Source organism: Mus musculus, chromosome 11 (assembly GCF_000001635.26).
Source record: "Mus musculus strain C57BL/6J chromosome 11, GRCm38.p6 C57BL/6J".
Lineage (NCBI taxonomy): Eukaryota > Metazoa > Chordata > Mammalia > Rodentia > Muridae > Mus > Mus musculus.
The window spans coordinates 101763889-101790470 of NC_000077.6; the positions used below are offsets into that span (position 1 = coordinate 101763889).

Genomic DNA, 26582 nt, shown 5'->3' on the forward strand with positions numbered 1-26582 from the left:
TCCTGTAGATGGCAGAGTTCCCTCTGGAGCCAATGCTGTGCAAAATGCTCATCATGTCTGTGCATCTGGGCTGCAGCGAAGAGATGCTAACTATCGTGTCCATGCTGTCTGTGCAGAACGTCTTCTACCGACCCAAGGTAAGGTGCTCAACCCCATGTTCTGATGCACTGGTGCAGTGACATCAGCCTGTTCTGTGATGTTTGTCGGGGACAAGGCCTACAGGGAAGGAATGACTCTCTGTCCCACTGCCTGGCAGGATAAACAGGCCCTTGCAGATCAGAAGAAAGCCAAATTCCACCAGACAGAAGGGGACCACCTCACCCTGCTGGCCGTATACAACTCCTGGAAGAACAACAAATTCTCCAACCCGTGGTGCTATGAGAATTTTATTCAGGCTCGTTCCCTACGCCGTGCCCAGGACATTCGGAAGCAGATGTTAGGCATAATGGACAGGTCAGTCAGGAGTGTGGTGATATTAGTGTTTGGGTGGTCATGTCTCCTGGGTCTTCTGTCACTCCGAATGTATTTGCACAGTTCTAGGCACCTGTGTACAGAGAGTGTCCATCTCATTTGGTGTAGGCTGTCTCCTCCCCAGGCAGGAGTGTGGCTAAGCAGCACTTCAGAAACTTCCTAAGAGGAAGATAATTGAATTAGCCAAGAAAAATGCTTTGCTTACAAGCCTCTGGATCATTGGTCTGGGGTTGGGTTCTTGCCTGAGCCAGCGTCTGGTTTCTAGTTCCTTCATACTGCCTGTCATGTCCAGTACTCCTCTGAGCTCTGAGGAAGGTCCTGGTGACTAACTGTGAGCACCCTAAGGTGGAACGTTGAGCAGCTGGCACCCAGCTTACAGAGCAGGCTCATGGCGTCTTTGCTCTTACTATCCTGATAGGCACAAGCTGGACGTGGTCTCCTGTGGCAAATCCACAGTCCGAGTGCAGAAGGCCATCTGCAGTGGGTTCTTCCGGAACGCTGCCAAGAAGGACCCACAGGAAGGCTACCGGACTCTGATAGACCAGCAGGTGGTGTATATCCACCCCTCCAGTGCTCTCTTCAACAGACAGCCCGAATGGTAGGTCACACACACACACACACACACACACACACACACACACAGAGGGGGAGGGAGGGAGGGAGGGAGGGAGGGAGGGAGGGAGGGAGGGAGGGAGAGAGAGAGAGAGAGAGAGAGAGAGAGAGAGCTCATAAGCACTCCTGCCTCTGAGTCTCCAGCACCCCCACTTCTCCTTTTGACTTTGTATTTCTAGAGTAGCAGAAGCCCAAATTAGGTACACTAACAAGCTCCCCATTTTTCTTTAGTATGTATTTGTGTGTATACAGGTGTACATTTGTGCATGTGTGTGGAGGGCAGAGGACAGCCTCAGGAGGCATTCTCCTTTTAAGATCATCTTACCGCCTGGAGCACACAATTAGACTAGATTGGCTGATGAGCCCCAGGCGTCCTCTGTCTCTGCCTCCTCAGCACTGAGATCACAAATGCACATCACCATGCCCAGCATTCTGTTGGTGCTGAGGGTTGAGCTATTATTGCAAGGCAAGCATTTTATCTACTGAGTTGCCTTTCCAGCCCATAAACAGCCTTTTTTTAGTTTTTTTTTTTTTTTTTCTCTTTTTTCTTTTTTGTTTTTTTTTTTTTTTTGAGACATGGTTTCTCTGTGTCTGTCCTGGAACTCACTCTGTAGACCAGGCTAGCCTTGAACTCAAAAATCCGCCTGCCTCTGCCTCCCGAGTGCTGACTGGGATTAAAGGCGTGCACCACCACTGCTCAGCATAAACAGCCCTTTTAAGAGAAGTAAAATTATAGGGGTGAAAGCAGGGAAAGAGCTTAGAAATCATCTAATGAGATGGTCTTAAAATGGTTTTGTGGGCTTTTTGTTTTGTTTTGTCTGTTTGTTTCTAGATAGGGTCTCACTGTGTATCTCTGGTTGGTCTAGAACTCACTAGGTAGACCAGGGTGGCCTCAAACTCAGAGAGATCTTCTTGCCTCTGCCTCCCAATTTCTTGGGTTTAAAGGCATGCACCTCTACACCCAGCGATGTCTCACACTTGTAATCCCAGCTCTCAGGAGGCTAAAGAAGGAGATTGCCCTGAGTTTGAGACCAATCTAGATTATACACATGGAAACCCAGTCTCGAGCAAACAAAAACAGGCATGAGATGGCTCAGCAAGAAGGGTGCTTGCTAGACGACCCCAGGACCCACAGAAAGGTGGAAGAAGAGAACTGACTCCACAGAGCTGTCCTCTGATCTCCACTTGTATGTGCATGTTCTCTCTCTCTCTCTCTCACATACACACACACACACACATACACACCAGCATGTGCCACTATACCTGGTGCTACCACTGCCTTGCCCACTTGGTCCTCAGCATTCCTTTGCGATAATCTCTGTGGCCTCTCTATAGAACTTGGAATTCTATGGGAGCTATCTGGGAGAGAAAGCTCCGTTTTATTTCACAGAACAAGAAACTGGAATCTAGAGAAGGGATGGGGCTGTTTTCACTGTTACTCAATTGGTTCATGCCAGAGTCGGGACTAGAGCTGGCTCTCTGCAAGCAGGCTTGTTTTGGAAGGGTGTAGGCTTGCAGCATGAGGTGTGGCTTCGGTAGTCTCCTGAGGGATCAAGCAGGAGAAATGAAAGAACAAAATGTCAGCTCAGTTGTGGTCGCCCAGTGGACCAAACTGGCTGTGGAGTGTGGGGTCTAATCTAAGGCCTGAGTCCTGTCTGTCTCCCACAGGGTGGTATACCACGAACTTGTGCTGACCACAAAGGAATACATGCGTGAGGTCACCACCATCGACCCCCGGTGGCTTGTGGAGTTTGCTCCGGCTTTCTTCAAAGTTTCTGACCCAACCAAGCTAAGCAAGCAGAAGAAACAGCAGCGCCTGGAGCCTCTGTACAATCGGTATGAGGAGCCGAACGCCTGGAGAATCTCCCGAGCCTTCCGCCGGCGCTGAAAGACAGCTGACTACTTGCCTCTCCTGTATCATGGCTTCCTGTGACTGATGACAAGCTAGTCCTGTGGTGACTGATCTTAAACTGAGCATTTTCGAAGCCTGACTCTCTTCATAGTGTAAGATAGAAACATTTAAGCAGGGCTTTGGCCAGAGCCTTTAATCCTAGCGCTTGGGATGCAGAGGCCGGAAGATCTCTGAGTTCAAGGGCAGCCTGGTCTACAGAGCGAGTTCCAGGACAGCCAGGGCCACACAGAGAAACCCTGTCTTGAAAAAAGCCACACACACAAAAGAACAATCAGATAAGGTGTGCATCCTGGGAAAGGCAAGGGACATGAGTAACTGATGCATGGCAGACCCACAAGGGCCTGATACCCCAGCTCTGCTTGCTGAAGGAATGAACCATGACACTCGTGTTCCATGTCAGCCCCACTCTCTACCCACTCCCCAGCCTCTGTACTCAGATTTCTACCTCCTGGAAATATTTATTTTTTTAAGGAAACAATGGTTTATTATGACTTTGTCTTGTTGGGCAGGGCTAGCTGTAAGGTCAGGCTCTCGGCCTGAGTTCAGTGTGGTACACATGGCAAGGTCTCTGACACCAGATCCCAGGCCTCTCTGGGTCCAGACATGATGATGCATGGACCAAACTTCCAGTCTGTCTTTCAGCATCACTAGAGCTAGCTCAGCCTTGGCAGCACATGGCCCCAGATTAACCGAGTCTGTGCCAGAGTGCTTCAGTCTGGCTCCTGGCGGTTACAGAAGCCGCATTGGATCACAAAGCTCTCCTTGATCCTTTGTCTCCTTCCTGCCACTGTTAGAGTGGTGTGTTCCATTTCCTTTAAAACATAGCAAATAACGACACAATGACAGCGTTCCCTCTCTGTCAGCAGAAAGCCAGCCCGCCTCTCATCTACTGCGAGCTTAGGGGACTTTGCTGTGGGGAGTGACCCATACCCTCACTCCTGTTAGTTGTTTTCCTAGTTCCCCTTCTGAGAACTATGGAGGGTCTGTGCTGATGGGAGGGAGACCCATCATCCTGCCAAGCCAGACTGGAGCTCGCTGAGGAGCCCATGGGATCCCTCCTTCAGCCCCACGTTAGTAACTCCTAACTGTAAGTTAAGTGCTGAATCGTAGGCCAGATGCCTAAAGAAAAGGATACGGCCTTTCCTGCCCTTCTCCCTCTTCATTGGAGGAGGGATGCGTGTCTTCTATACTGAGCACCCAGAAAGGGCAGGATTGCAGGGCAAACTGGGGATGCATCTGTGGGTATTCCTTCCCTTTGTCACTTCTCTGCTGTGACCCCTGGATCTGACCTCTGACCGCCCATCAGAATAGCCACGCCAATTACAAGCCCAGGCTACTCTGAAGGGAATGAGTGTCTTGCTGAGATTCGGAGGGAGAACTAGCCTGAGAATGGGACTCCAACCCCCACCCCCTGTGTGTATGTTTGAAACTGGTTCTCACTCTATAGCCCAAGCTAGCTTTGGATTCATGGTGGTCCTCCTGCCTCTGAACTGCTAGGTTTACAAGTGTACATCACCAGGCTGGTTTTGTTTCTTTAGGGGAAAAAAATTGCTTCAAGTATTTCATTTTATATGTATGGGTATTTTGCCTACACTCATGTCCACGTACCATTTATATGCCATACCTGGTACCTGCAGTGGCCAGAAGAGGAGGATATCAGACCCTCTGGAGTTGGAATTAGAAATGTTTGGGAGCCATCACGTGGGTACTGGGGGTGAAAACCAGGTCCTCTGGAAGAGCAGCCAGTGCTTTTAATAGCTGACCCACCTCTCTAGGCTCTTGTATCTCATTCATTAGTAAGCCAGTATTTCCTAGTTGGGAGCCCAAGAGATGATGTGGGACTTACGCACAGAACTGGAATCTTCCTGGCCACTGTGTGCACATGTGTGTGAAGATGAAGCGACAGCCTACGGGGAGTTTGTTCCCTCTCCCCCCACTATGTGGATGTTGGGGACAGAACTCAAGTATTTAGGCTTGTCCGGAAGGAAGCATCTTACCCACTGAGTCATCTTTCTGGGCTAAAACATCCCCTTCCCATCCCCTCCCCACCCCCACCCCTCCGTTGGTTTTCTGTCTCTTGCTCTGAATTATGAGTCAGTACATTGATTTCCCATGTTTCTAGGAAAGAGTGGTGCCTTTTACTTGTGGGTAGCAGTTGGGGTTCTATTGAACCTGCTTGTTTTTACCTGAGCCGAGTCCTGGAAAGCTGGCTCTAGATCCAGACTCTGTCCCTCCTTCTGTCCCTCCCGTTCCAGAGCTGCTCCTCGGTCCGTTTCCCCCACCTGGGAGTGGTCTTAGGAGAATGTCTGTCACTGCCACCCCACTAAAGAGCCTACTCGGGACCTGCTGTCACCCCCGCCCCTACAGTTGCTTGCTTTCTCCTTTTCTAGTCTCCAAACACTTGTTTCTGAGCTCAGTAAAAGCAGCAGCCTGGAGTTTGTGTAGGAGGAAGGACAAGCAGTTGGGATGAACATGGGCTCCCAGTCACTGGAGCAACTATGGTCACAGAAGCCACAGACCACGTCTTTACCCGAGGATGTTTCTAGGGACAGGCTAACCGTGGCAAGGCGTGGTCTAGAAGCCCTGCTGGGTTAAACAGTACACTCCATTATTTCTAGATCCTCACACGGTCCTAGGTTAGGTAAGAGCAGAGTTTCCAAAATCCATTTTCTAGAGGAAAACCAACGGCAAGGGATTTCCAGAAACGCAAGTGAGGGCCTGAGCTAGACTCCAGGAACAGGGCATCAGGTCCTCACGGAAGGCCTTGTAGGGGACAGACTCCAAACTCTGGTCAACTGCTGCATGGCCATAGCTCTTCCCACCCCAGGTCCTTGCCTCATGGAAGCAAAGAGCAAATAGAAACAACCGGAGAAGCAGAGGCTTTATTAAGGTCTGGCATAAGAGGCAAAGGTGGAATTAGGCCTGGGTAGGCCTAGGGCAGAGAGCCATCCCTACTCTTCCACCCAACCCCCCCCCCCAGCTGCCGCCCACATGCTCCTGCCTCCCAGAGCACAGCACCAAGAACACAGGACCCCCCTGTTCAGGGCAGAACCCAGGCAGAACTTTGTCTCCCATGGGGGGTTGGGAGAGGGGAGACACAGGGTGTTCTGAGAATCCCCTTGGCCCTGTTGCCATAATAAACAAGGGAAGTCCCTGTATGTCCCCAGAATAGAACACTGGATCTCTGTGGTGGGGGTGAGGAACTTGGCCTCTGAGCAAGACCTAGGCAGAGGCCAAGCTGAACTGAAGGTACAGGTGAGCCACAGCGAACTTCGGCTACTGCCTTTAGATTTGGCCTGCCTCCACTGTCTTTCCCGCAGACTCTGGTTAGCAGCTGAGTCTGGCCAGGAGTATCAGATGGGATAGTGGAGCTCTGACCCCAGAGACTTCTACAGGCATCAGAAAGAGGGCCTTCACCAATACCAAATCAGTTGATATATACACTGAGCAACCCCACCATGTCAAGGGGAAGCCACTGGTGCCTAGTAAGAATATCCACCTCTGTGGCCGAAGGGCGGAGCGGGGCCAGTGAGTTCTGGGAGGTAGGCAGGACTCTCATCCAAGTGGGACAAAGGGACTGTGTCCTCCTCACTGACTGGCCGGTCAAACTCAGCCTTCAGAGCTGGACGTTGATTATCTGGGAAGGCCAGAGAGAACAGGGCCTCCGGCTCGCACACAAACTTGTACACGTAGCGTTCGCCAGCCACCTGTGGAGAGAGGGTTGTCAGGCCAGACACGAACGCTCTGCCTCAGTAGAGAATTTGGAGACTTTCCCCTTCTCATGGGCCACAAATATGCACTAGGACCTCTTTGCCTCTTACACTGGTTCTTCTTGAAACCCACTCCCTTCTGGTTCTTGTTCACGTCTCATCTCAATCATAGCACACTTGGGACTATTCATTCATTGTCTAGCAACTTTACAGGGGAACCTAGGGGTTTACATTTTCTGTTCTCGAAAACCTGCTGAGAATGCCCGCCTCCCCCCCCCCCCACACACACACCCCACCTGACCTTCTCTTGACACACTTTGAACCCTTAGCCACCCCTGGCCCCTCCTTGTGGCCGTGCTAGGACCTCAGCCCAACCTTCTGCATGATGCCTTTCTCATAATAGTATCGCAGCGAGCGGCTCAGCTTGTCATAATTCATGGCTGGCCGGTTCTTCTGGATACCCCAGAGCCTGGCAACCTGGGGGACAAGAGACAAAAGGATTTGGGTGGAGATGCAATCTCAGAGGAAAAATAGCAGGGGTGGGGTGGGGAGTGGGACATTTGAGGTTCTTGGTGCGGGGACAATCTAGGCTAGTCACCAGCACAATGCTGACTCTGGCTTGGCAAGAACTGGGTCAGGCAGACTGAGGACAGTGGTGGAAGCAAGTGCCACCATTTCTCCTCTCAGGGCTCCAAAGGTGCCGGACAGGAGGGGTGGGAATACGTAAGACCTACCTCTTCAGGTTCAATTAGTTTAAACTCCATTCCCCGGCCTGTCCAAGCAATGAAATGAGCATTTGTTGGGTCATCCAGCAGGGCCACCAGAAACTGCCACAGTTGTAAGGCACCCCGGCGCTGGTAGGGTGGCCCCTCCCGGAAAGCTCCAATCCCTTCCTGCTTGATGTCTCCTGGGAAAGTGGAAATAGGTGTGATGTACATATGCCCTAACCAACTCCCCCACCCACCCATGTGGCTTCCCCAAACTCTTCCCCGAGTGTCCTGACTTCTTCCACTAATGAAATGGGATTCCTACAGGACCCAGTATGTGACAGGAGTGAAGAAGACCCTGACCCTCCTACCAAGTCACTTCTCTGACCTTCAAATTTTTCAGGGACAATGCAGACATCATCTGGGAATGGTCGAAGGGATTTTTCATAGCCATAACCTTGTGGAGGAAAGATGGGGATTGCTCAGATCTGAGGGTTCACTGTTGAAAACCCTAGAGAATGCAGAGAGACTCGTAGCCTGGGTGACTCTTTCCCCCATAGCTAGGATCCTGCTGCCTTACCCATCACTCCATCACCTGGAGAGGGTCCAGAGAAGCCCTCTGGGTGGAGGTACATTGATGCACATCCAGGGACATCTGGGGGAGGGAAGAAAAGGTGACATTGTAAGTGGCTGAGGTGAAGCAGGGGAGGAAGGCCTGTACACATTCAAGGAGTTGGTGCTGCTAGCCTGCAATCCAGTGACCATCCTTTTCCCGCCACTAAATCCCAGGGGAAGTTCACCCAGAGGGAGCTGCAAGCTGAGGCCCTCAGTTTGAGGGCAGGGGCAGAGGGTATGGGTGGCAGCAGCTGGGGCCAGGCAGGCTGTTCTCAAGGCCCAAGATTCCAGGGAGCAGCTGTTTTCCTGTGAGTTCAGGGGAAGGAGGGGGTGAGAGATGAATCTCCGGGGGTTGGGAAGGGTTTGCCTAAGACTTCCTCGGAATGGGCACATGTCCGGTCGTCAGGTCAGGTTCCAAGCCTAGTACCTCCATGCCTTTGTGTGTGTGTGTGAGACAGAGAGAGAGAGAGAGAAAGAGAGAGAAGAGTTGGGGTGGAGGTGGGGGATGTATCTATTTAAAGAAGAGGCAGTGGGCTCTGGTCTGTTTTTTTCCTCAGGTATAAGCAGGTTCTACTGTGTTCCACGCCATAGAACTGAAACCTCCCAGCTCCACTTAGGAAAGCCACGCTTCACGTTCCAACCCTTTCCCGCCCCCTCCACTCCCACCTATGAATGAGCCGCTGACACCCGACACCTCTCGGGGGAGGAGGCAGGAGGGAGGGTTCATTCATTCCTCCATTTTGTGAATGGAATTCTTGACTCCATTCAGGAAAGCGGAGGGAGGAGGGGCAAGAGTTCAAGGGCAAGTAACCCGATCCCCTCCGGATCCCCTCCGGTCTCCAGCCTTTGAAGGTCAGCAGCCCTGCGCACCTCCCTCCTCCAGCCCCCACCAGGCTCGAAAGGGAAGCACTCGTCCTGTTCGTCCGCTTTCCCCGGAGTGACTAGGGATTTGTAGATAAGCCCCCTATGCTAAAATACTGTGGGCATCGGGAAAAGAAAAAATCTAAAATTCCAGCCAACCTCTGCAGCTACTGTTCTGTTGTCTATCTTTCTATCTATTTATCTATCTATCTATCTATCTATCTATCTATCGACAAGGTCTCACTCTGTAGTTCAGGCTGGCCTGAAAACTCATTATGTCGCCTAGTTTAAATTCCTAGCCATCCACCTGCCCCTAGCCTCCTGAATACTGCAGCTTTTTTTTTTTTACACTAGACACCACCACTCCTTGATGCTGATGACCACTGTACCTCCACTTCCCACATTGCATGGGTACCGCTCCCTCATATTTTGAAATCACTGTGGAGACAAGGACTAGTGACCGTCTCATGTTTTTTTTTTTTACCCTCCAAGAGCATATACCCTTGTTCCAGTCACTGTACTCTGGTCTTAGGGGGTTAATTAAAACCCTCAAACTTATGACCGAAGTAAATACCCAACCTTTATTATTGTCAGGAGCTATTAGGGCAAGGTCTATAATACCCTGTCATCTTATTTGAATGCTGGCTGGAAAACGATCATTCTTTAGAATAATTTAAAAAAAAAAAAAAAGTATGGACCATGGAAAGACACAAACCTTCTAGGAATCTTTGCTTAACTTCCCTGCTCACTGGAGTACTGGCCACCCCACCTGGCAATCCCAGAAAAACCCTTCCGAGCCCAACACCCCCAGCCCAGCCCAAGAGTCTCTTACCTGAGTCGTAGGCGAAGTCTGTGCGCTCCTGTTTGATCACCACCCCCGCCCCTGGGTACCTGTGCCCACTGACCCCACCCTGGCTTGAAGCGGGCTGGCCAGCCTGTTCGTACAGGGGGTCATGGTACTCCTGCTTGAAGTTCTGCTGGGGGTAGGGTGGGCAGGGCTCCGACAGTTGGTGTTGATAGGGGGCTGGGAGAGGTTCCCGGCCCCCTCCCTGAGGAGATGTGAAGGAGTGGCACATGTCCACGGGCTGCTGGAAGACGGAGCTGGAGGTCATGGATGAGGAAGGAAGAAAAGAGAATCTTCCATTAGCCCCCTTGAGCCTGTCACCTGTTGACAGGGCTCTGGAGGGACAATGAGACACCATCTCCTGGTTCTCCCAGCCAGGTCTCTATAGAGAACTAAGGAACTGAGCCCAGACTGCCTGGCGAGGCCCGGGTCCCCCGGTGCTTCAGATCTGTCTCCTTACCTGTGCTCACCAAGGTACCCGTGGCCAGGGTGGGACTGGGAAGAGCTGGAGGCTCTCAGGAGGCTCTGCTGCTGTTCTGCCCTGGAAAAGGGCTGCAGGGGCGACTGTCCAGGGGCACCGGGGGCGGGGGACTTGATGGCGATTTGTCTGGGGGAGTCATAGGCACTGGAGTTGAGGGGGAGATGGGGATGAGGGGGGCAGAGAAGCTAGGTGACCATCTTTGTACCTTTCATACCCCAGGAAGTGATTATTGCCACTGCAGTGGAGGGGCCGGGGAATTGTTTGTTTGGTTTTTGTTTTTTATTTATTTTTTTTTGTTTTTGTTTTTGGTTTTTCGAGACAGGGTTTCTCTGTATAGCCCTGGCTGTCCTGGAACTCACTCTGTAGACCAGGCTGGCCTCGAACTCAGAGATCCACCTGCCTCTGCCTCCCGAGTGCTGGAATTTGTTTTTGTTTTTTTTATATAGGGTTTCTCTGCAAGCCCTGGTTGTCCTGGAACTTTATCTGCAATCCAGGCTGGCCTTGAACTCAGAGATCCACCTGCCTCTGCTTCCTGAGGGCTAGGAATTTTTTTCTTTTTAAATGGTGTCTCATGGAGCCTAGGGTGGCCTCAGACCCTCCACGTGTGGCCAACAATAATCTCAAAACTCCTGTTTTTCACTTCACAGCTGCTGAGATTACATGCAAGTAACCACCCTGACGGGTTTGTGTGGTTTTGACAATCATCTCCAGGGCTTTGTCTGTTAGGCAAGCACTCTATCAATTTAACTACATTTCCAGGGCCCAGGTGAATTCTTTTATTTTCTCCCCAAAAGAGTCTTGCTCTGGAACTCAGCTTCACCTGGAACTCTTTCGGGAGCTACGGTTGACCTCAAACTCACAGTGCCTCTTTCTCAAGGTCACACCACCCACCATACCTAAGTGATGGGTATCCTCTCTTAATGCTGGAACTGGACCTCTCTGCTTGACAATCTCTCTCCGAAGCCCAAAGCAACTGGTTTAAGTAGGGCGTGGGCCTCCAGGTAGAGACTCACTGGGCTCTTGAGGCCATTCTGCCCACTGTGTGATGTCTCCTGCTTATACTCAGAGGAATCCTTGCTAGTGCTACCTACAGGAGCTAGGAAACCCCGTTATCCAACCCTCACCTCTACAGGTGCCTCAGCTCATGGGTGCCCTCTCCTACCCCACATCTCAACAGAGCCTTCGACTCCTGACACCCTCCTGGGCTGGGGCTCACCTGGAGTAAAGGCACTGCTCTCCATGGTGGTAGGGGAGTGGTGGCTTCCTGCTGCAGGACAGGGCGGGGTCTGTGCGGGGACTCTGGGGTTCCTTCTTGATCCTGGTGGTGGGGCTATGGAAAGCTACTGTGGGGTAGGACAGAGCAAAGCCAGAGTGTTACATAGAAGTCAACAGAGCTCCTGACACCTCTGCTTTCTGAAGACCGGGGTTACTGGTACAGTCTCCTCCCAGCTCCCATTCTTAAACACTGAAGTTGGATGCTTTTGGAACATTTTGGTTACATTATGTCTAGTTTTATACCTTAGGTATTAACCTTGGTGTTAACCAAGGGGACCATCTAAAAGACACACACTCTTAGCTGAGGAAACACTTTCCTAAGAGTGAACATCTCAGATGCAGGGCCTTTTGGCTATCCTGAGTGTCCTGGAAAATTCCAAGTGAGGGACATGTTTTCTTATTTGGGGCTATGAAGGTTCTTTGATCTCGTGAGGAGGGAGTTTGGCTGTTAGCACACTTGCATGTCAGCCGAGTAATATGCAGATGCTCCTAGTTATCTGTGAGGAGCATTGCCCTTTTCTGAGCCCTTACTGAGGTCTCTGAGTCCAGCTACCCACTGTGGCTGAGCCTTGGTGTGAGTGACATCCTGGCTTCCTTCAGTTCGGTCAAATGCCCTGGAATCCACAGTTCTGGTGACCACTGTTTTCCATTCTTGTGTTCTTTTCATTTCATGGGTGACAGCATCCGAGAGCCATCACTTAGGCAGTACCTAACAGCCGAACACCCCTCCTCAGACTTTTCTCTTTTGGTTTTTCCAAGTCAAGGGATCTCTGTGTAGCCTTGGTTTCTGGGAACTCACTCTGTAGACCAGGTTGGCCTCCAACTCAGAGATCTGCCTGCCTCTGCCTCCTGAGTGCTGGGATCATCCTGACTTTTTTTTCTTTTCTTTTCTTTTCTTTTCTTTTCTTTTCTTTTTTTCCTTCCTTCCTTTCCTTTCTTTCTTTTTTGTTTGTTTTTCCAGACAGGGTTTCTCTGTGTAGCCCTGACTGTCCTGGAACTCACTCTGTAGACCAGGCTGTCCTCAAACTCAACTCCGCCTGCCTCTGCCTCCCAGGTGCTAGGATTAAAGGCGTGCGCCACCACTGCCTGGTTATGACATTTTCTTCTTTTCTCTCTCTCTCTCTCTCTCTCTCTCTCTCTCTCTCTCTCCCTCTCCCTCTCCCTCTCCCTCTCCCTCTCTCCCTCTTCCTTTCGAGGTCAGGCTTTACCATGTCCCACATTCACTCTCCAGATCACAGGTGTGGGCTACCTGACCTGACCAGGCATCATTTTGCAACAATGACACCTGTAACATTGGGGTCAGATTTGGGAGAATGTCCCGAGCATTGTAGGATATATTTGCAGTACCATTAGGTCCATTTGCAACCAACCCTAAACCCTCTAGAGCCACTGACAAATCTTTCCTGGGATAGCATCACCAGCACTGAAGAAAATAACAGAATACTGCCGAGCCATCTCAAGTCCCCGGCTTTGGCTGCAGAGAAAAGCATCAGTTCCAGGTCGCATGGCTGAGACCCCAGAGGGGAACAAAGGTCTTCACCCTCTTGTCACTACGTTGGTCTCAGTGTCCATATTACAGGATGGGGAGCCCTGACCTTCACTCTGTCTTTAGGTGAGAGCAAACTGCTCTCCTATGGATGACTGTCCCCCATGACTCACTTCCTGTCATTCCCTCACCCCCATCCCCCACCCTTGTACCCAGCACTCACTACTCACAGTTTTCTGAATGGAAATCAGGAACAAACTGCTCATCACTGTCCGGTACCTGAGCTGCAGAGAGAGGCCAGAGAGGTGAGTCCAGGACGTGACCCTGCAAAGTGGCAACTCCAGGAAGGCAGCACTGTCACCCTGCAGGTTAGTTCCAGCCCTGCAGAGGTCTAGAGCCTGCCTTAGACCAAGGGTGACTGCACCCCAGGGCCTGCACTCCCCAGATGCAGCCCCATGAAGACCCCCCAGGGAGGACTCTGAGAACTTGTCTGAGAAAATAGTTTTTGCCTGGATGTTTTGTCTCCCGTCCTTGGAGTGCAAATGAACCCACCCTTCACAGTTTACAAGGCTTTGTCAGGGGTGGGCAGGCCTTAAGACACTGTGGCAGCCTGTGGATCTGGAATCAGATGAGGAGATTCTGAATTTGGGAAGGGACCCAGGAGCCTGCACTTTAAATACCTTCCCAGGTATTTTGGAGACACACAAGAGCTCTAGAGCTTTCGAAAGGCAATGGAGGAGAGAGGATGTGAAGAGGGTTAAAACAGGACAGGAGGCAGGTACAGATACTGGCTCATCACTGCTAAGGAGAAGAAGGGCCTCCCCAGCCTGGATGTCTGAGGACCAAGGGTGGGTATCTCTGAGCTAAAGGATACTCAAAGGACTCCATAGGGGTTTTGTTGTTTTGTTGTTGTTTTTAGTATAGAATAGAGTCTATTTAGGGCATGGGATGGGGAGTTAAGAGAGTAGTAGAGGCAGAGAAAGGCAGTGAGAAGGAGAGAATAGAGATTTGGAGGCCAGCCATGACCATGTTGGGGGGACTGGCAGGAGAGGAGGGGCAAGTTGGAAGCAAGAGTTAAGAGCGACTCCACAGTTTTTGTTTACCTTTGCCTCTCTATCAAGGCGGAGGATTGCAGCAGAAAGAAGAACAGATACAGAGAAGGACTTCCTGATTGTCTAAGCAGGACAATGGAGCTCGTGACCTAGGAGACTAGACTGTCACTCCCTGGAGACTGGGCAATGTGGAAATGGCAAGATAGAAGACTCAGACTTCAGAGGGGCTGGTGAGGCATGGGAGTTGAGAGATAGAGAATATTCTACACCCCAGTCCTATGTGAGCATGCAGGCTCAGACCTTGGCCACAGGACCCTGTGTTTGCCAGCTCACCTCCCCCAGGCCCTGCAGTCCACACAGCCGTCAGGGTGGACAATAGAAACCAAATCACTTTGCTGTCTCGCTGATGGGCAATTTAAACGTTTGCCCTTGGCCTCCTCAGCTCACCTTCCTTGCCTGCCTCTTAGGCACCTTGGCCTCCTTTAGCCCTCAGTCCTGCTGAGCTGGGTCCTTTTTCCCCTCCACGCCCCGCGCCCCCAGCCTCACCCTACGTTCTGGATCTCACTATGTAGCCCAGGCTCACCTGAAAGGCACCATCTTTTCTGATTCTGCCTGGAATGCTGGTTACAGATGGCCACCCTGCCAGGCTTATCAGAGACCTTCTTTGACCACCCAAAGCAAAACTGTCCCTTTTGCTTTCTGTCTCAGCAGGTACTTCCCCCTGACCTGTGCCTATCTTACTAATGTATATTTGCATGTTAATTAATGTTCATCTCTTCACTGGGAACACAGGCTTTGTCTTCTTCAGGTGAGTCTCTAGCACCCAGAACAGGGTCCTACTCAGACCAGATACTGAATGACTGTTTCTTATGAATAAGCATCCAACGAGACCTGTCCTCAGGCTGGCAGGAGCTAGGGCCACAGACTGGGGAGCCGAAAGCAGTGAGCTCCTCACCCAGGCAGCCTTTCCCTTTCCCCGTAGCTACTCCTCTCCACACACCAGCTACCACCAGAGTTAGCACAACACCGGAAAAGCTCATCTTACAAGGAAGGATACTTGGGCTGTGGTCAAGTGCTTGCTTCGAATGTCAGAGGCACTGTGTGTTTATAGATATAGCTTGATAGTTGATTTTTATCTATTTATTTATGGTGGGGGTTGAATCAAAGTCCTTTTGAACCACCTGCCTTTCATTTTTTGAGACAGGGTCTAACTAGGTACCCCAGGCTGGCCTTAGATTCACCTTTTCCTGTCTCAGCTTCCTTGTGATCACAGGCCTATTTGACACTGCGTCCGGCTTAGAGGACTGTTTTCTAGACAGAGATTGAGGCAAGGGAGTTTAAGATCCAGAAGTCTCTGGCTGGTGAGATGGCTCAGTGGGTAAGAGCACCCAACTGCTCTTCTGAAGGTCCTGAGTTCAAATCCTAGCAACCACATGGTGGCTCACAACCATCCGTAAGGAGATCTGACTCCCTCTTCTGGAGTGTCTGAAGACAGCTACAGCGTACTTACATATAATAAATAAAAAAAATAAAAATAAAAAAATAAAAAATCCAGAAGTCTCCAGTAGTTAAGAGCCTACTTAGATCAATGTACTACAATTCTAAAGTGGCTACATACATCAGTGAGGCAAAAATAGGTGTAAATCCCATGCTTTTTAGAAGCCCAACTATAATCACACAGCAGCAATCCCCCAGATGTCCTGATTAAAGACTCGCCTGGCTCTGTTAGCCACACTGGTTGGTTCTAAGTCCTCAAATTGGGCAAGTGCTTCTATAGGCTGGAGGTGGGCCAGGCATCCATATTTGCAATAAATGTCCCTGGTGAGTGGCTCATGTGGAAAGCACCAGTCAACAGGAAGGGGAAGGACACATTCCTTCCTTCTGGGTGTCAGGGACCATTCAAAGGTAACAGACAATCTGAAGGTGGCAGGAGCAAGCAGGCTGACAGATAGTTCCCTCCCTACTACTTAGGCAAGGAGGGTCCCGAGGGCAAGGAAGGGGTGCAAAACTTGGCAGGGGGTAGCTGACGCACTCTGGAGCCCCTCTTGGGACCTCATTAACTACTGGTTTCCAGTGAGGTAATGGGCTGGGGGCATCTCCTGCTGACGCCACTGGGCTAGTGAGCCCTGTGGGTCATCTGACCTTTCCTTCTGCCTCAGGCTTTAACGTTTATCCAGAACCCCCAGAAGAGATTTCCCCTTATCACACAGATTGTACCTTCAAAGAGATGATGCGACCCTCTTCCCAAGAATGGGGGGTAGGCCCTACTCTCTGCTCAGCTCTCCCAATATTGGCCTTTTCCCAAAGGGATACAACAGGGCCCTCAGTCACCCAGAGACTATCAGCAAAGATAGAAACAGAAACAGAGCTTCAAGAGTTCCTGGAGAGCAGGAGAAATTTTAATTACTATGTTTGGTCTTGCGCACACACACCATTCATTCTATTTGTTGACTCGGCTGTGTTTTGGCTGCTGAGCCAGTGTGACAGAGTCTGCCCCCAGCTCCACTGGCACTAAAAAGGGACTGTCTGGGCGGGGACATGCAGAGGATTAAGGCAGGTGTGGGTGTGTGTATACCCAGTGTAAAGCATGTGCAAGCGTACACACACACACACACTCACACACACACAGAATATATTTAGGGACCATCCCTCCAACAGGAGCCAGGGGGGCCCCAAAGATGGGTTCCAGAAGAAATGGTTAAGTTTACAAGCTAAGTACAGAACCAAAGCCTACCACGAGCAAGCTGCCATGTATCCCACAGAAGGGCTGTCTGTCATTCTCTGGGGTTGGGGACAGTCCCACATAAGCGTGAATGGTAGCATCCTTGGGAGGTTCTGCTTTATTGTGTCCCCAACGGCTGGGGCGCTCACACCCTCACCCTGCCCCCACTCTGGCAGCTTCTATATTGGAAGGAACCAGTTCTCTATCTGTGGAGGGGGCATTCCTCTCCAAGAACCTTCTAAATGGAGAGGAAATAGAAAGATGGAGGAGGCATGGAACTAGGAAAGACTAGGGAGAGGGTTGAGGATTAACCCTTCCCTTGCCAACAGTCCCCCCCCCACCCCCAGACTCCAGGGTGCACGAACACTTTCACTCTAAAACAAAATACGGGTTAAAGCACCCTCCATGTTCCCCTCTACGCACAGGATCTCTTTTTGGACCTATAAATAGGGAGGCTAAAGGACCAGGGGAGAGCCACCCTTGGAGGACCATTTAGCTGCAATAATTTTTGTGGAAGAGCCCAGATCCATTCCTTAAAATCCTGATAAAAGCTATACATAAGCCATTCTCTTCCTAGAAAAATCCATTTTATCTTCAGATATGGCGCAACCCCCAACAATTTTACATGCAGAATAGCAATATCAAGAACCCCAAATTATCCATAAGCCTTCTGGGAATTTACAGGCCCTCCCTCCCCAACTTCATACAAAGGATGAACATAGCTTAGTCAGTTTTCCTAACTACCAAAGAGACCACAGAGTCATTGTACCTCACAGTTCATGAAGGCTCCCAACAATCCCACAAAGCAACCCTCCATCAGATCCACAAACCTTTTTTTACATAACCAGCCACATCTTGGCTCAGTCTGCCCGAGCCTGGGTTTCTCTGTGGCATCTGATCCCTTTTCCATCACCTTAACAGATCCCAGGCACCCAGATGACTCTCCTCAGCTCATCATATCCCTCTTCACCCAGAAAAGCCCAGATCTGATCCCCAAGATGTGTATGCTGCTTCCAAAGAGCCACACCAACACTCACCCCAAAATCTCAATCAGCAGCCGATATGCCAAAGCCAAATCCACCTCTCTCGGTCTCGGTTTGGGTCCAGCCTGGTCACTCCAACCCCACCCCCCAATCTTCACTGCCCCACCCACACTCTAAGAATTTGCTGTATCTTTCCAAATTGAGGCTCTAGGAAGAAACCAAGCTGAGAGAGGGGAGGTTGGGCTCTGGGCCCCATTCTCCTGATGTTCCCCACCACTGGCAGGTTTCTAGAGGAGCTCATTCCTCCCTGTCACCCCTTTATACTCTAGGGGAGCCACTGACCTGGTGGGAAGAGGCAGGAGAGGAGATTGGGGTGATGCTGGGATGGTGCAGGGGGACAGGACCCCGGCAGCTGCATCTGTCTCCGCAGAGAGAGGAGCGAGTGGCCTCAGCATCCCACCCCCCCCTCAGGCCTGGCCATCCATCGCCAGCTGGGAACCTGAGCTGCTCCCTCAGGAGGAAGGAGAGGGAACCAAGGAGATCCCAGCCCCCCCCCTAGCATTCCCCACCCCCATCTCCCCACCCACTGGATTTAAATGTACAGGGACTCCCAAGGCAGCAGTATGTAACACGCGTGTATACGTGTGCGCATGCCTGTGCGCACACGCACTTGCTGTCACACTGACACACACAGACAGACAGGCAGACAGACACATGGACTATCACCAGACCCACCACCAAGGGGAGGGTCTTCCATGGTGGGGTGGAGAGAACATTTTCCTTTCCATGTCATTCAAATAGACCAAATGCTGCCAAAAGGCCACCCTGAGCCCACTCCTATCTAACTCACAACTGGGGAGCTGGCCACTGTGGGGGCCCTCAGCTGATGGGCAGGGAGGAAACCCAGAGAGCCAGACCAAAATCAGTAACTAGTTGATAAAAAAGAAGGTTTTTGAAAGCCCATGGAGACCCTGAGTTCTTCAGCTCCAGAACCTGAAGAAGGGTAAGCCTACCCAACAAAGCTCTACATGCAACTGGGAGCTGGGCACTCAGGCATGCAGCAGAGGAAGAGGCACACTATACCCAGACCTCCCCACCCCCATTCCACATTTTGGAGGATAAACTCCATGCTAAACAGTCATTCTCTGCCATCATCACCACCACAATAATAATAATAAATAATAATATGACAACAGCAATAATTTTATGTGTGTGAGTGTGTGTTTGAGACGATGGCCAAGACAGACCTCATCCCATTCCACAAACCTACTTAGTGGTCCCCTTTCCTTCTTATCCAGGCTTCTCCTATAGAGAATCCTGTGAGAGGTGGATTGGATTGGTGAAGAGGTGGAGAGCTTTGAAATTCCAAAAGAAAGGTACCCACAGTGGAAGAATGGGGAATGAATCCCTTAGGAAAAGACCTCAAGAAAAAATTCACTTTTGGTTTCTGGAGTATTTAGAGTATTAACACAAAAGGAGGTGAGAGCGAAGATGGGGATGCTAATGCTTCCTGAATCTCAGAGACTGTAAGTCACCATGCCTCCTTCCACTGGCAGCCCTGCCAGCATCACCCTCAGGCTAACTAACCTCACCAAAACACCACAGCTAGAATCCAACTAGGACATCTGCTCCACCCAGCCCAGGCTGGGCCACTGACCCCATCCTGGCTAGGACTTACAACCAACCCTCCAGCATACAGGAAGGGGAACATTGCCTGGGGGTGGAGGTATTCAAGAGGGATGGAGGGAGGACCAGTTGCCACTGGAATTATAATCAAGGCTATTTGGGGAGGCAGCCCTGAATCTTCTCTGCCAAAGTGCCAAGAAAAGAAGTATTGAAACTTTTGTTGTTATTTTGGCTTGGTCAGTAAATTGGCCCTCGGAGTTAGGAAGAAGTGAAATGAAGAGAGTAAAAAACCAAGCAAGGTTCCAGCAACTCCAGAAGATAGGTAATAAATTACTCCTTATTCCTCCCGTTTCTCATTGCTCTCTTTCAATACCTCAACACCCCAACACTACACCTAGGCCAGGAGCCTCCTGCCAGACAAACTCTGCAAATGAAATTTTCAACTAGGAAAAAAAAAAAAAAAAAAAAACGGGCCTTGGGCCAAAATCCATTCAAATAAGCAAATACCCCACACAATAGTCTGATTCATCCCCAGGCCTAGTTATACAAGCCTGGCTCCGGGCGAGAAAATAAATATCGATATGTGTCCACACTGGGCACCGGGGAGAGTGACATGGTTAGGGACTGGAGAGATGGGGTTGAAGGACTCCTTGAGACAGACAAGAACCCCCCGCCCCCCATGTCCCACTTCTAATTTTAGGAAGGAAACAAAACTACTCACCTTCTGCGAGCCACGTCTCTTGGAAGTGACTGAGGTCCTGGAAGAGATCTGATGGGTGAATATTGGATTGGTGAAGAGGTGGCGATAATATGGGGAAGAGACCTGGCGAGCCCGGGTTACAGCCTCCCCACTGGTGATAAGGGACGGAGAAGAATGAGTGGTTTGACTTTTGGGGAAACGTGGGTTGGGGAAGTCCAGGATAAGGCTTTGGGATGGATGTACGTGGATTAAGCAGAGGGGTCGCAGTTTGTCTGTTTCTTTACCTTCTGAGTCGGAAGGCGGCAGGGAGCCCGGGTCCATGAGCTTTCCCTGCGGGACCATCAGCGCTTCGCCCAAGCTCCCATTTCCGGGAGATTTCTGCTGGAAGGAGGGGGGAAGAATGCCCCCGAATCACCCTGAGGAGTCTAGCTTGGGGTTGGGGGTGGGGTCCCGGGGTGGCTCAGGGGCCAGGCGGTCCTGGACCCACTGAGACCCCCCGGGAGGGGGCTGCGGGGCGAGTAGGGGCGGGGTGCGGGGCGGGGGCGGGCGTGGAGGCCGGCGCGGCGCTCACGCTGCAGAAGGTGTAGGGCACTCGCTGGTCCAAGTATCCGCCTTTCATCCTCCGCTCCATCCGGCCGCTCCCTCCGGCCACAGGGCCGGGCCCCCGCGCGGAGGCAGAGACCTGGGAGGGGGGAGGCAGTTCGCACACGGTCCCGGGAGCGCTGCGGGGGGGAGGGGGCGATCGCGAGGCTTTGGATCGGACAGCGAAACTTCTCCGACTCGCTGGGACCTGCGCGGCCGAGCGCCTCCACCGCCACTCCTCTCCCGCCAAAGGAGGTCCCACCTGCTCCCTTGAGCTGGGGTTGGTGTGTCTGCTTTCTGCAGCCCTGCTCAGCCCGAACTGGGTTACATAAGACGTGTGTGTGCGTGTGTGTGTGCGCGCGTGTGTGAGTGTGTGTGTGTGTATGTGGGCGCGCGCGCGCGGCGCACACCATTCGCACGCCCATAACTCAGGCGCCCCCTCCAGCCTCGAATCCCGACGCCTCCCACCCCCGCCCCGGAATGTGCGGAAGCGGGCGCCGAACAGAGAGAGTGTGGTGTGTGGGAGATGAAGCGGGGAAATCACAGACACTCTCCCTTCCTTCCCCTTCCGCAGCTTCACCTGAGGTCCGGGCGTCTGTGCCGGAGCCGCGGGGGGATGCTCAGCATGCCCGGGGGATGACACAACTAAGGTGGCGGGGCTAGGCCGGAGCGAGGCGGCCTGAGCCCCGGGTCCCCAGAGCCCCGGCTTGTTTTCCGGGCGCAGCAGACAGTTGTGAGCCCGGGGGAGCAGCTGATTGGTGCATTTCCTTTGCCTTGGCCTCCGTTCTCGCTCTTCCCCCGCCCCTCCCCACCGGTTCCCTTTGTTTCATTGACTTTTGTGAATGAAACCCCAGGGCCGGGCACGCCCGCCAATCCTCAGACTCGGCTAGCTGAGCTTGAGGGAGGAGTTTCCCAGCCACGAAGACCAATCAGAAAGTAGGGGCTGGCTCCTGGCTTCATTCACTTTTTGGACTTCCATTCATAAAAAAATAAACTCCTTTCGGCTTTAGTTCATTCATAAAGAATTGAGAAAAAAAGACGGAAGCTGAAGACCCGGCAGCTTCTCCACGGGTTCCAACCTGGGTTTTGGGTCTAAGGACCCCTGAGCTCCTTCCGCTGGCGTTAGCTCACGCCTCTGTGCATCTATACTTACGTGGGAGTGTGAACACGTCTGTGTGCCCTGGGGGGAGGGGGAGGCAAACGGACTTGTGCGCCCAGAGGAACCATAATAACTAGCATTTATGAAGCGCTCTGCCTCCACGTGCTAATTTCCTTCCCATAACGTGGTGCTGCGGAGCGGTTTCCATTTTACTTTACAAATGAAAATGGAAGAAAGCTAAGAAAGACACCATGGCCTCCTCACCTGAGGTAACTCAGCTTGTCACTGAGGGGCATTAGCGTTTCAAAGCCACCAAGGTCTTCTGTGCAGCCCTCTGAGACCCCGAGCTACTTGAAAACAAATGGAGGCACAGTTGGTGCTCAGTAAATGTAAACTGGCTCAAACCGGCTTTCTCACGGGTCTGTGATCTGTAGAGTTGCTTATTCTGTGACCCGCTTTATCATTCATTCGAGGCTTTGCCAACAAGAGGCTCAAGGATGTCTCTCTCGCTGCCATCTTACTCCTTATGATAGGAAGCAGAAATCCCAAGTGACTTGGTGATCAAAAGACAGGATGGGTTCCAATTTTGTCCAAGAGGTTGATCTTAGTGTTTGTCATTCGAGCATCACTGCCTTCAGTAAATATCTGCTGTGTCAGACATGGTGCTGGGCGCCAAGCAAGTGTGAGAAAGACTACCTCCCTTGGGATCTGGGTTGCTTTAGATGCCGTCACAAGGACCCACAGGCCCACAGGGCTGCTTTCAAAGTTCATCTGTCTAACCAAACAGTACTTCTGAGAAAGAAAAGGTGCATGCAATCTCTTCCAGCCTGTAGGAGTCAGAGAAGGGACAAAAACCTTAACCCCCTGGCACCTGAACTGGGCTCTTTCTGCCACACAAACTCCTCCCCTTTACCTACCAAACTGTTCTTTAAAGTTTGAACCTGCTGCCGCTCTCCTCTAGGGACCCCCCTTTTCATGAGAGCCTGGGTCAGTCCATATATATGGTGAGGTATCTTTCATTCTCTTCCCTGTTAGAGAAATCCCTATATAGTTATGGGGATCTCTGCGGGGGCCCAGAGGAGGACTCCTTCCTTGAGCCTCGCTCGCACTCAAGAGTTGCACAAAATGCCTGTCAGGTGAACAGCTACAATAAAAAGCTAAGTAATGGAGTTTTGCAGGCACCCTGCCCAAGGAAAGACAGGCAAGCCCAAGCAAATCCCGGCTTGGGGCGGATGGAGCCAGTTTAGGGAGGGGTGTGAGTTCCTAGACCAGGAGAAGTGGGGGAGGAAGGCAGGCAGTTCTAGGAAAAGATCTCTGATGTGGTCTCCATGAAGGTTCAGGTGGGTCCCTGAGTGAGCACTGGGTGCTCCAGTTGAGGCCTGTCCGGGGCTGCCTGTCTGACTCGGAGTTCCTCCACTTCTCTGGAGAGCCCTGGCTAGTTAATATTTCCTCTGCTTCCCAGGTCTGGCAGAGACCAAAGAAGCCTACCTCCCTATCTCTGGCTCAAGCTATAGACCCAGCAAGAGAACCAACTGCAGCTGCAGCTACAGCTGCCACACCTGCCCTGGCCTGGGACTGAACACTCAGATGATGATCAATGATCAATGACATTTCTCCAAAGGGAGCATTGGGACCTCTTCTCCAATGGAGTCCAAGGTTGTTAAGCAGAGGAAGGAAGAGAGAGGCTGGAGATGTGGGTTAAGTGACATTGAAGCATCCAGCCTTGTGTGCACGCTTTTCACCAGTTCCTGCCGCCTGCCACCCTCACCTCATTTTACAAGAGGTGACAATAGAAACCCCCCCCCCCATTGAGGGTACTCCAAAGAGAGATCCTTTAAGGAGCACATGAGGACACTCCCAAACCTGACCTGACCAGCATCCCTCAGATGCAGGATGCTCAGGGCTCCTTTATGACTTCCGATGCTTCCTGCCTCCTCCAATACAGCTCTGGGGGAAGCTGGGCAGGTAAATATTCTCTTCCTCCAGTAGATTGGGGGGCTGGACTCTAACCTGTTTCCTAGGAATTTAAATTATAAAATGCAAATGTGGACTTTAGATATGTAAATTTTTATACAAAGGGAACCCACTGTTTGCCCTGGGAGCTGGGAGATCCCTGATACAGGCTTGGAAGAAAGAAAGCCTGAATGTAACTGGCAAGCTGGCTCTGAAGCCATCAAAGAGGCTGACTCTCCCCCACACAATTTTTATAACGTTTTTTTTCTTATTTTGCGTTATTTATTTTTAATTTAATTTTTATTTATGTGTTTGTGTAGGTTTGTGTGGGTACCTACAGAGGCCAGAGACACTGGATTTCCTGATGCGGCAGGTAACAGGCAGTCGTGAGCCGTCTGATGTAGGTGCTGGGAACAGAACTCAGGTCCTCTGAAAAAGCAGCAAGTGCTCTAGACTGATGCACCGTCTCTCAGCTCATGGTTTGTTGTGGCTTCCTTCCTTCCTTCCTTCCTTCCTTCCTTCCTTCCTTCCTTCCTTCCTACTTACCTTCCATGTTTTTGAGACAGGGTCTCTTCCAACTCAGTCTGACCCAGAATTCCTATATAGCTGAGAATGGCTTTAAAATGTTGATTCTCCTGCCTCTGTCTACTTACCGCTTGGTCTTTTGCAACAGGGTCAGATTCTGGGTCTCCCAGGCTGAACTTGTCTTCCTGGAATGCTGGAATTACGGGTGAGTGACACCACACCTGGCCCACATAGGCTTAGGGGAATGAATAATGGGGGTCTGGATTTGGTCCTTGGTGTTGTGTCAGCTGAGGGCATTCCGTGGGTAACCTGTCCAGCCTGACTGTCTGCAGGGACAGAGGTGTTTTTAGGCCTGGCTTCAGCAGAATTTGAAAAGCAGAGTTTCGGGCACTTAAAGGGGGAAAGCTGAGACAGATACCTAAGGCCCAGGGTTGAGACAAATAGGATCCCTTGGGTGTCCCCAAGGCTGGAACTTTCTCACCAGGGAGAATGAACCAGAGAGCAAGGTCTGGGGTCGGGTGGGGGTGTCAGATCCATTCCCTGAGCTGGTGATGGGTCAGTACCAGTAAACAAACAAACCAAAGCAAGGAAGCAAGCAAACCCTCCATGCCCCTCTTGGATTTCCTTTCATCTTTTCCTCACTGGCCCAGTTTCTCTTTGGTTCCTTCAGACTGCAGGGGTTCCAGACCCTCCTGCACGCCGTGAATGGAGTGCGTGCCTCAGGAAACTAATGACCTGCATCAGTGTGTGTGTGCGCGCGCGCGCTCCAGCGTTCACCTCCCTGAAGAGAGAGTCTATGGCTTTTATCCAGGTCACCACAGAGCAGGTCTGTAATTGCCCATTCCCACTCTTGAGGTTAGAAACGTAGCCCTTGGGTCTTTTATCTGGGTGTCTTCCATTTGCTAAGAGCAGAGAAAGGATGCACGTCACTATGGCAGAGGCAAGAGGGGTAAGCTGCTTCCCGTGTTCTAGTTTACCTTCCACTAGCCTGAGTGTGCGTGCCATCTGTGAACGTTATCCGTGTCATGCCACCCCCACCCCCTATCCCCACCCCCACCCCACCTCCACCCCCACCCATCTCCTATTGCTCTGGCAGGTTTCAAGCTCATTGTGTAGCATCCGGATCTTTCTAACTCCATCTGAGTACTGAGGTCACAGGTATATACTCTGTCCAGATGAACCCTCTCTTGAGACTCCACAGTCAGCAGAGGATATAATGGGCCCAAAGGAGGGGGATGAGTAAAGTCTAACCCAATCCTTGGGGCTCCCTGGTAGAGGCTGGCAGTCCCTGAACAAAAGTCCTGCAGATGAGGACTCTCTCCATCGATGCTGATGCAGGGCTTGGGTGTCCTCAAGGGCCTGCATGAAATCAGGAGGAGCTCAAAGGACTCCTGAGGAGTCAGTCTCCCTCTAGTGTGATGTGGTTCCCTGAAGGCACCCCATCTCATTTGTGTGAGACAATTGCAGCGATCCCACCAGCCGAGTGATGAGCATAGGACTTGGGTGAGTCTGACCCAATCCTGAGGAGGGTCTGGTCTAAGGACTCTGCAGCAATGGGGCTTCACAATTCGGGGACCTATAATTCATACTTGTAAATCTAGTAAGCACCTGGGTGAGATAGCTTAGCAGATAGATGTGCGCACTGCCAAGCCTGGGACTTGACCTGACCCCTAAGACCCACATGGCTGAAAGAGAATCAGCTCCTACAAGTAGTCTTTTAACTTCCACACATGGGCATCCGTGAGCATACACATACACACAAACACACATACACACAAACACACATACACACATAAACACAAACACACATACATACAAACACACAAACACACATACACACAAACACACATACACACAAACACACATACACACATATACACAAACACACAAACACACAAACACACATACACACATACACACAAACACACATACACACATACATACAAACAAACATACACACAAACACACACACACATACACACTGAGTAAATAAAAAAGATAAGCAGTATTTTAAACTTTCCCTTTTCAGTGTGTAGTGTATGTGTGTCTGTGAGCGCATGCCCATGTGTGTGCGCACGCACATTATTGTGCACATGTTTATGTTTGCATATGTGTAGGCACACATGTATGGATGCCTGTGCATATGTGTCTGTAAATGAGGAGATCTAAAGTTGAGATGGGTGTTTCCTTGCTCACTCTCCATCTTATTTACTGAAGCGGCAGCGTCTCTGGCTGAACTTGGAGTTTGCCAGGTTGGCTAGTGTAGCCAGCCAGCGTGCCCAGGGGCTCCCGGATTTTACTTCCCTCATATTGAGATTACAGACAGGCTGCCATGCCCACCTGGCATATACGTGAGTATCGCAGAT

The 26582-nt window shown here is 51.2% G+C and overlaps 2 protein-coding genes and 1 long non-coding RNA gene across 13 annotated transcripts in view; 2 read left to right on the forward strand and 1 right to left on the reverse strand.

Annotated features, from left to right (window-relative positions):
• Nucleotides 1-3470, forward strand: part of Dhx8 (DEAH (Asp-Glu-Ala-His) box polypeptide 8) — a 34403-nt gene extending 30933 nt beyond the window's left edge. Inside the window, exons 20-23 of the mRNA NM_144831.2 lie at nt 9-137; nt 257-453; nt 890-1069; nt 2752-3470. Coding sequence (NP_659080.2) covers nt 9-137; nt 257-453; nt 890-1069; nt 2752-2971 — 726 coding nt within the window. The 3' untranslated portion in view covers nt 2972-3470. The remainder of the gene's footprint in view (nt 1-8; nt 138-256; nt 454-889; nt 1070-2751) is intronic.
• A 2388-nt stretch (nt 3471-5858) lies between these two features.
• Etv4 (ets variant 4) lies at nt 5859-21422 on the reverse strand. Of its 10 annotated transcripts, none has more exons than XM_030245656.1 (13): nt 21220-21374; nt 20629-20739; nt 20342-20438; nt 20079-20126; nt 13205-13258; nt 11430-11556; nt 10193-10339; nt 9721-9989; nt 7993-8067; nt 7801-7869; nt 7440-7612; nt 7081-7182; nt 5859-6702 (listed from the first exon to the last, which is right to left on the reverse strand). In XM_030245656.1, exons 2-13 carry the CDS (start codon nt 20686-20688, stop codon nt 6478-6480), a joined length of 1446 nt encoding a protein of 481 aa, XP_030101516.1. In that variant the 5' UTR covers nt 20689-20739; nt 21220-21374; the 3' UTR covers nt 5859-6477. The 10 variants fall into 10 exon arrangements, with proteins under 10 accessions (XP_030101516.1, XP_006532523.1, XP_006532525.1 ...); XM_006532460.3 differs by having other exon boundaries at nt 20629-20779; XM_006532462.4 differs by having other exon boundaries at nt 10193-10357; nt 21220-21373.
• A 10-nt stretch (nt 21423-21432) lies between these two features.
• On the forward strand, nt 21433-25264 carry Gm39392. 2 transcript variants are annotated; one of them, XR_880220.3, is made up of 3 exons: nt 21433-23703; nt 24012-24421; nt 24887-25264. It is a non-coding gene; the product is annotated as a predicted gene, 39392 (long non-coding RNA). The 2 variants fall into 2 exon arrangements; XR_880221.3 differs by having other exon boundaries at nt 24012-24170; nt 24365-25264.
• Nucleotides 25265-26582: the final 1318 nt, after the last annotated feature.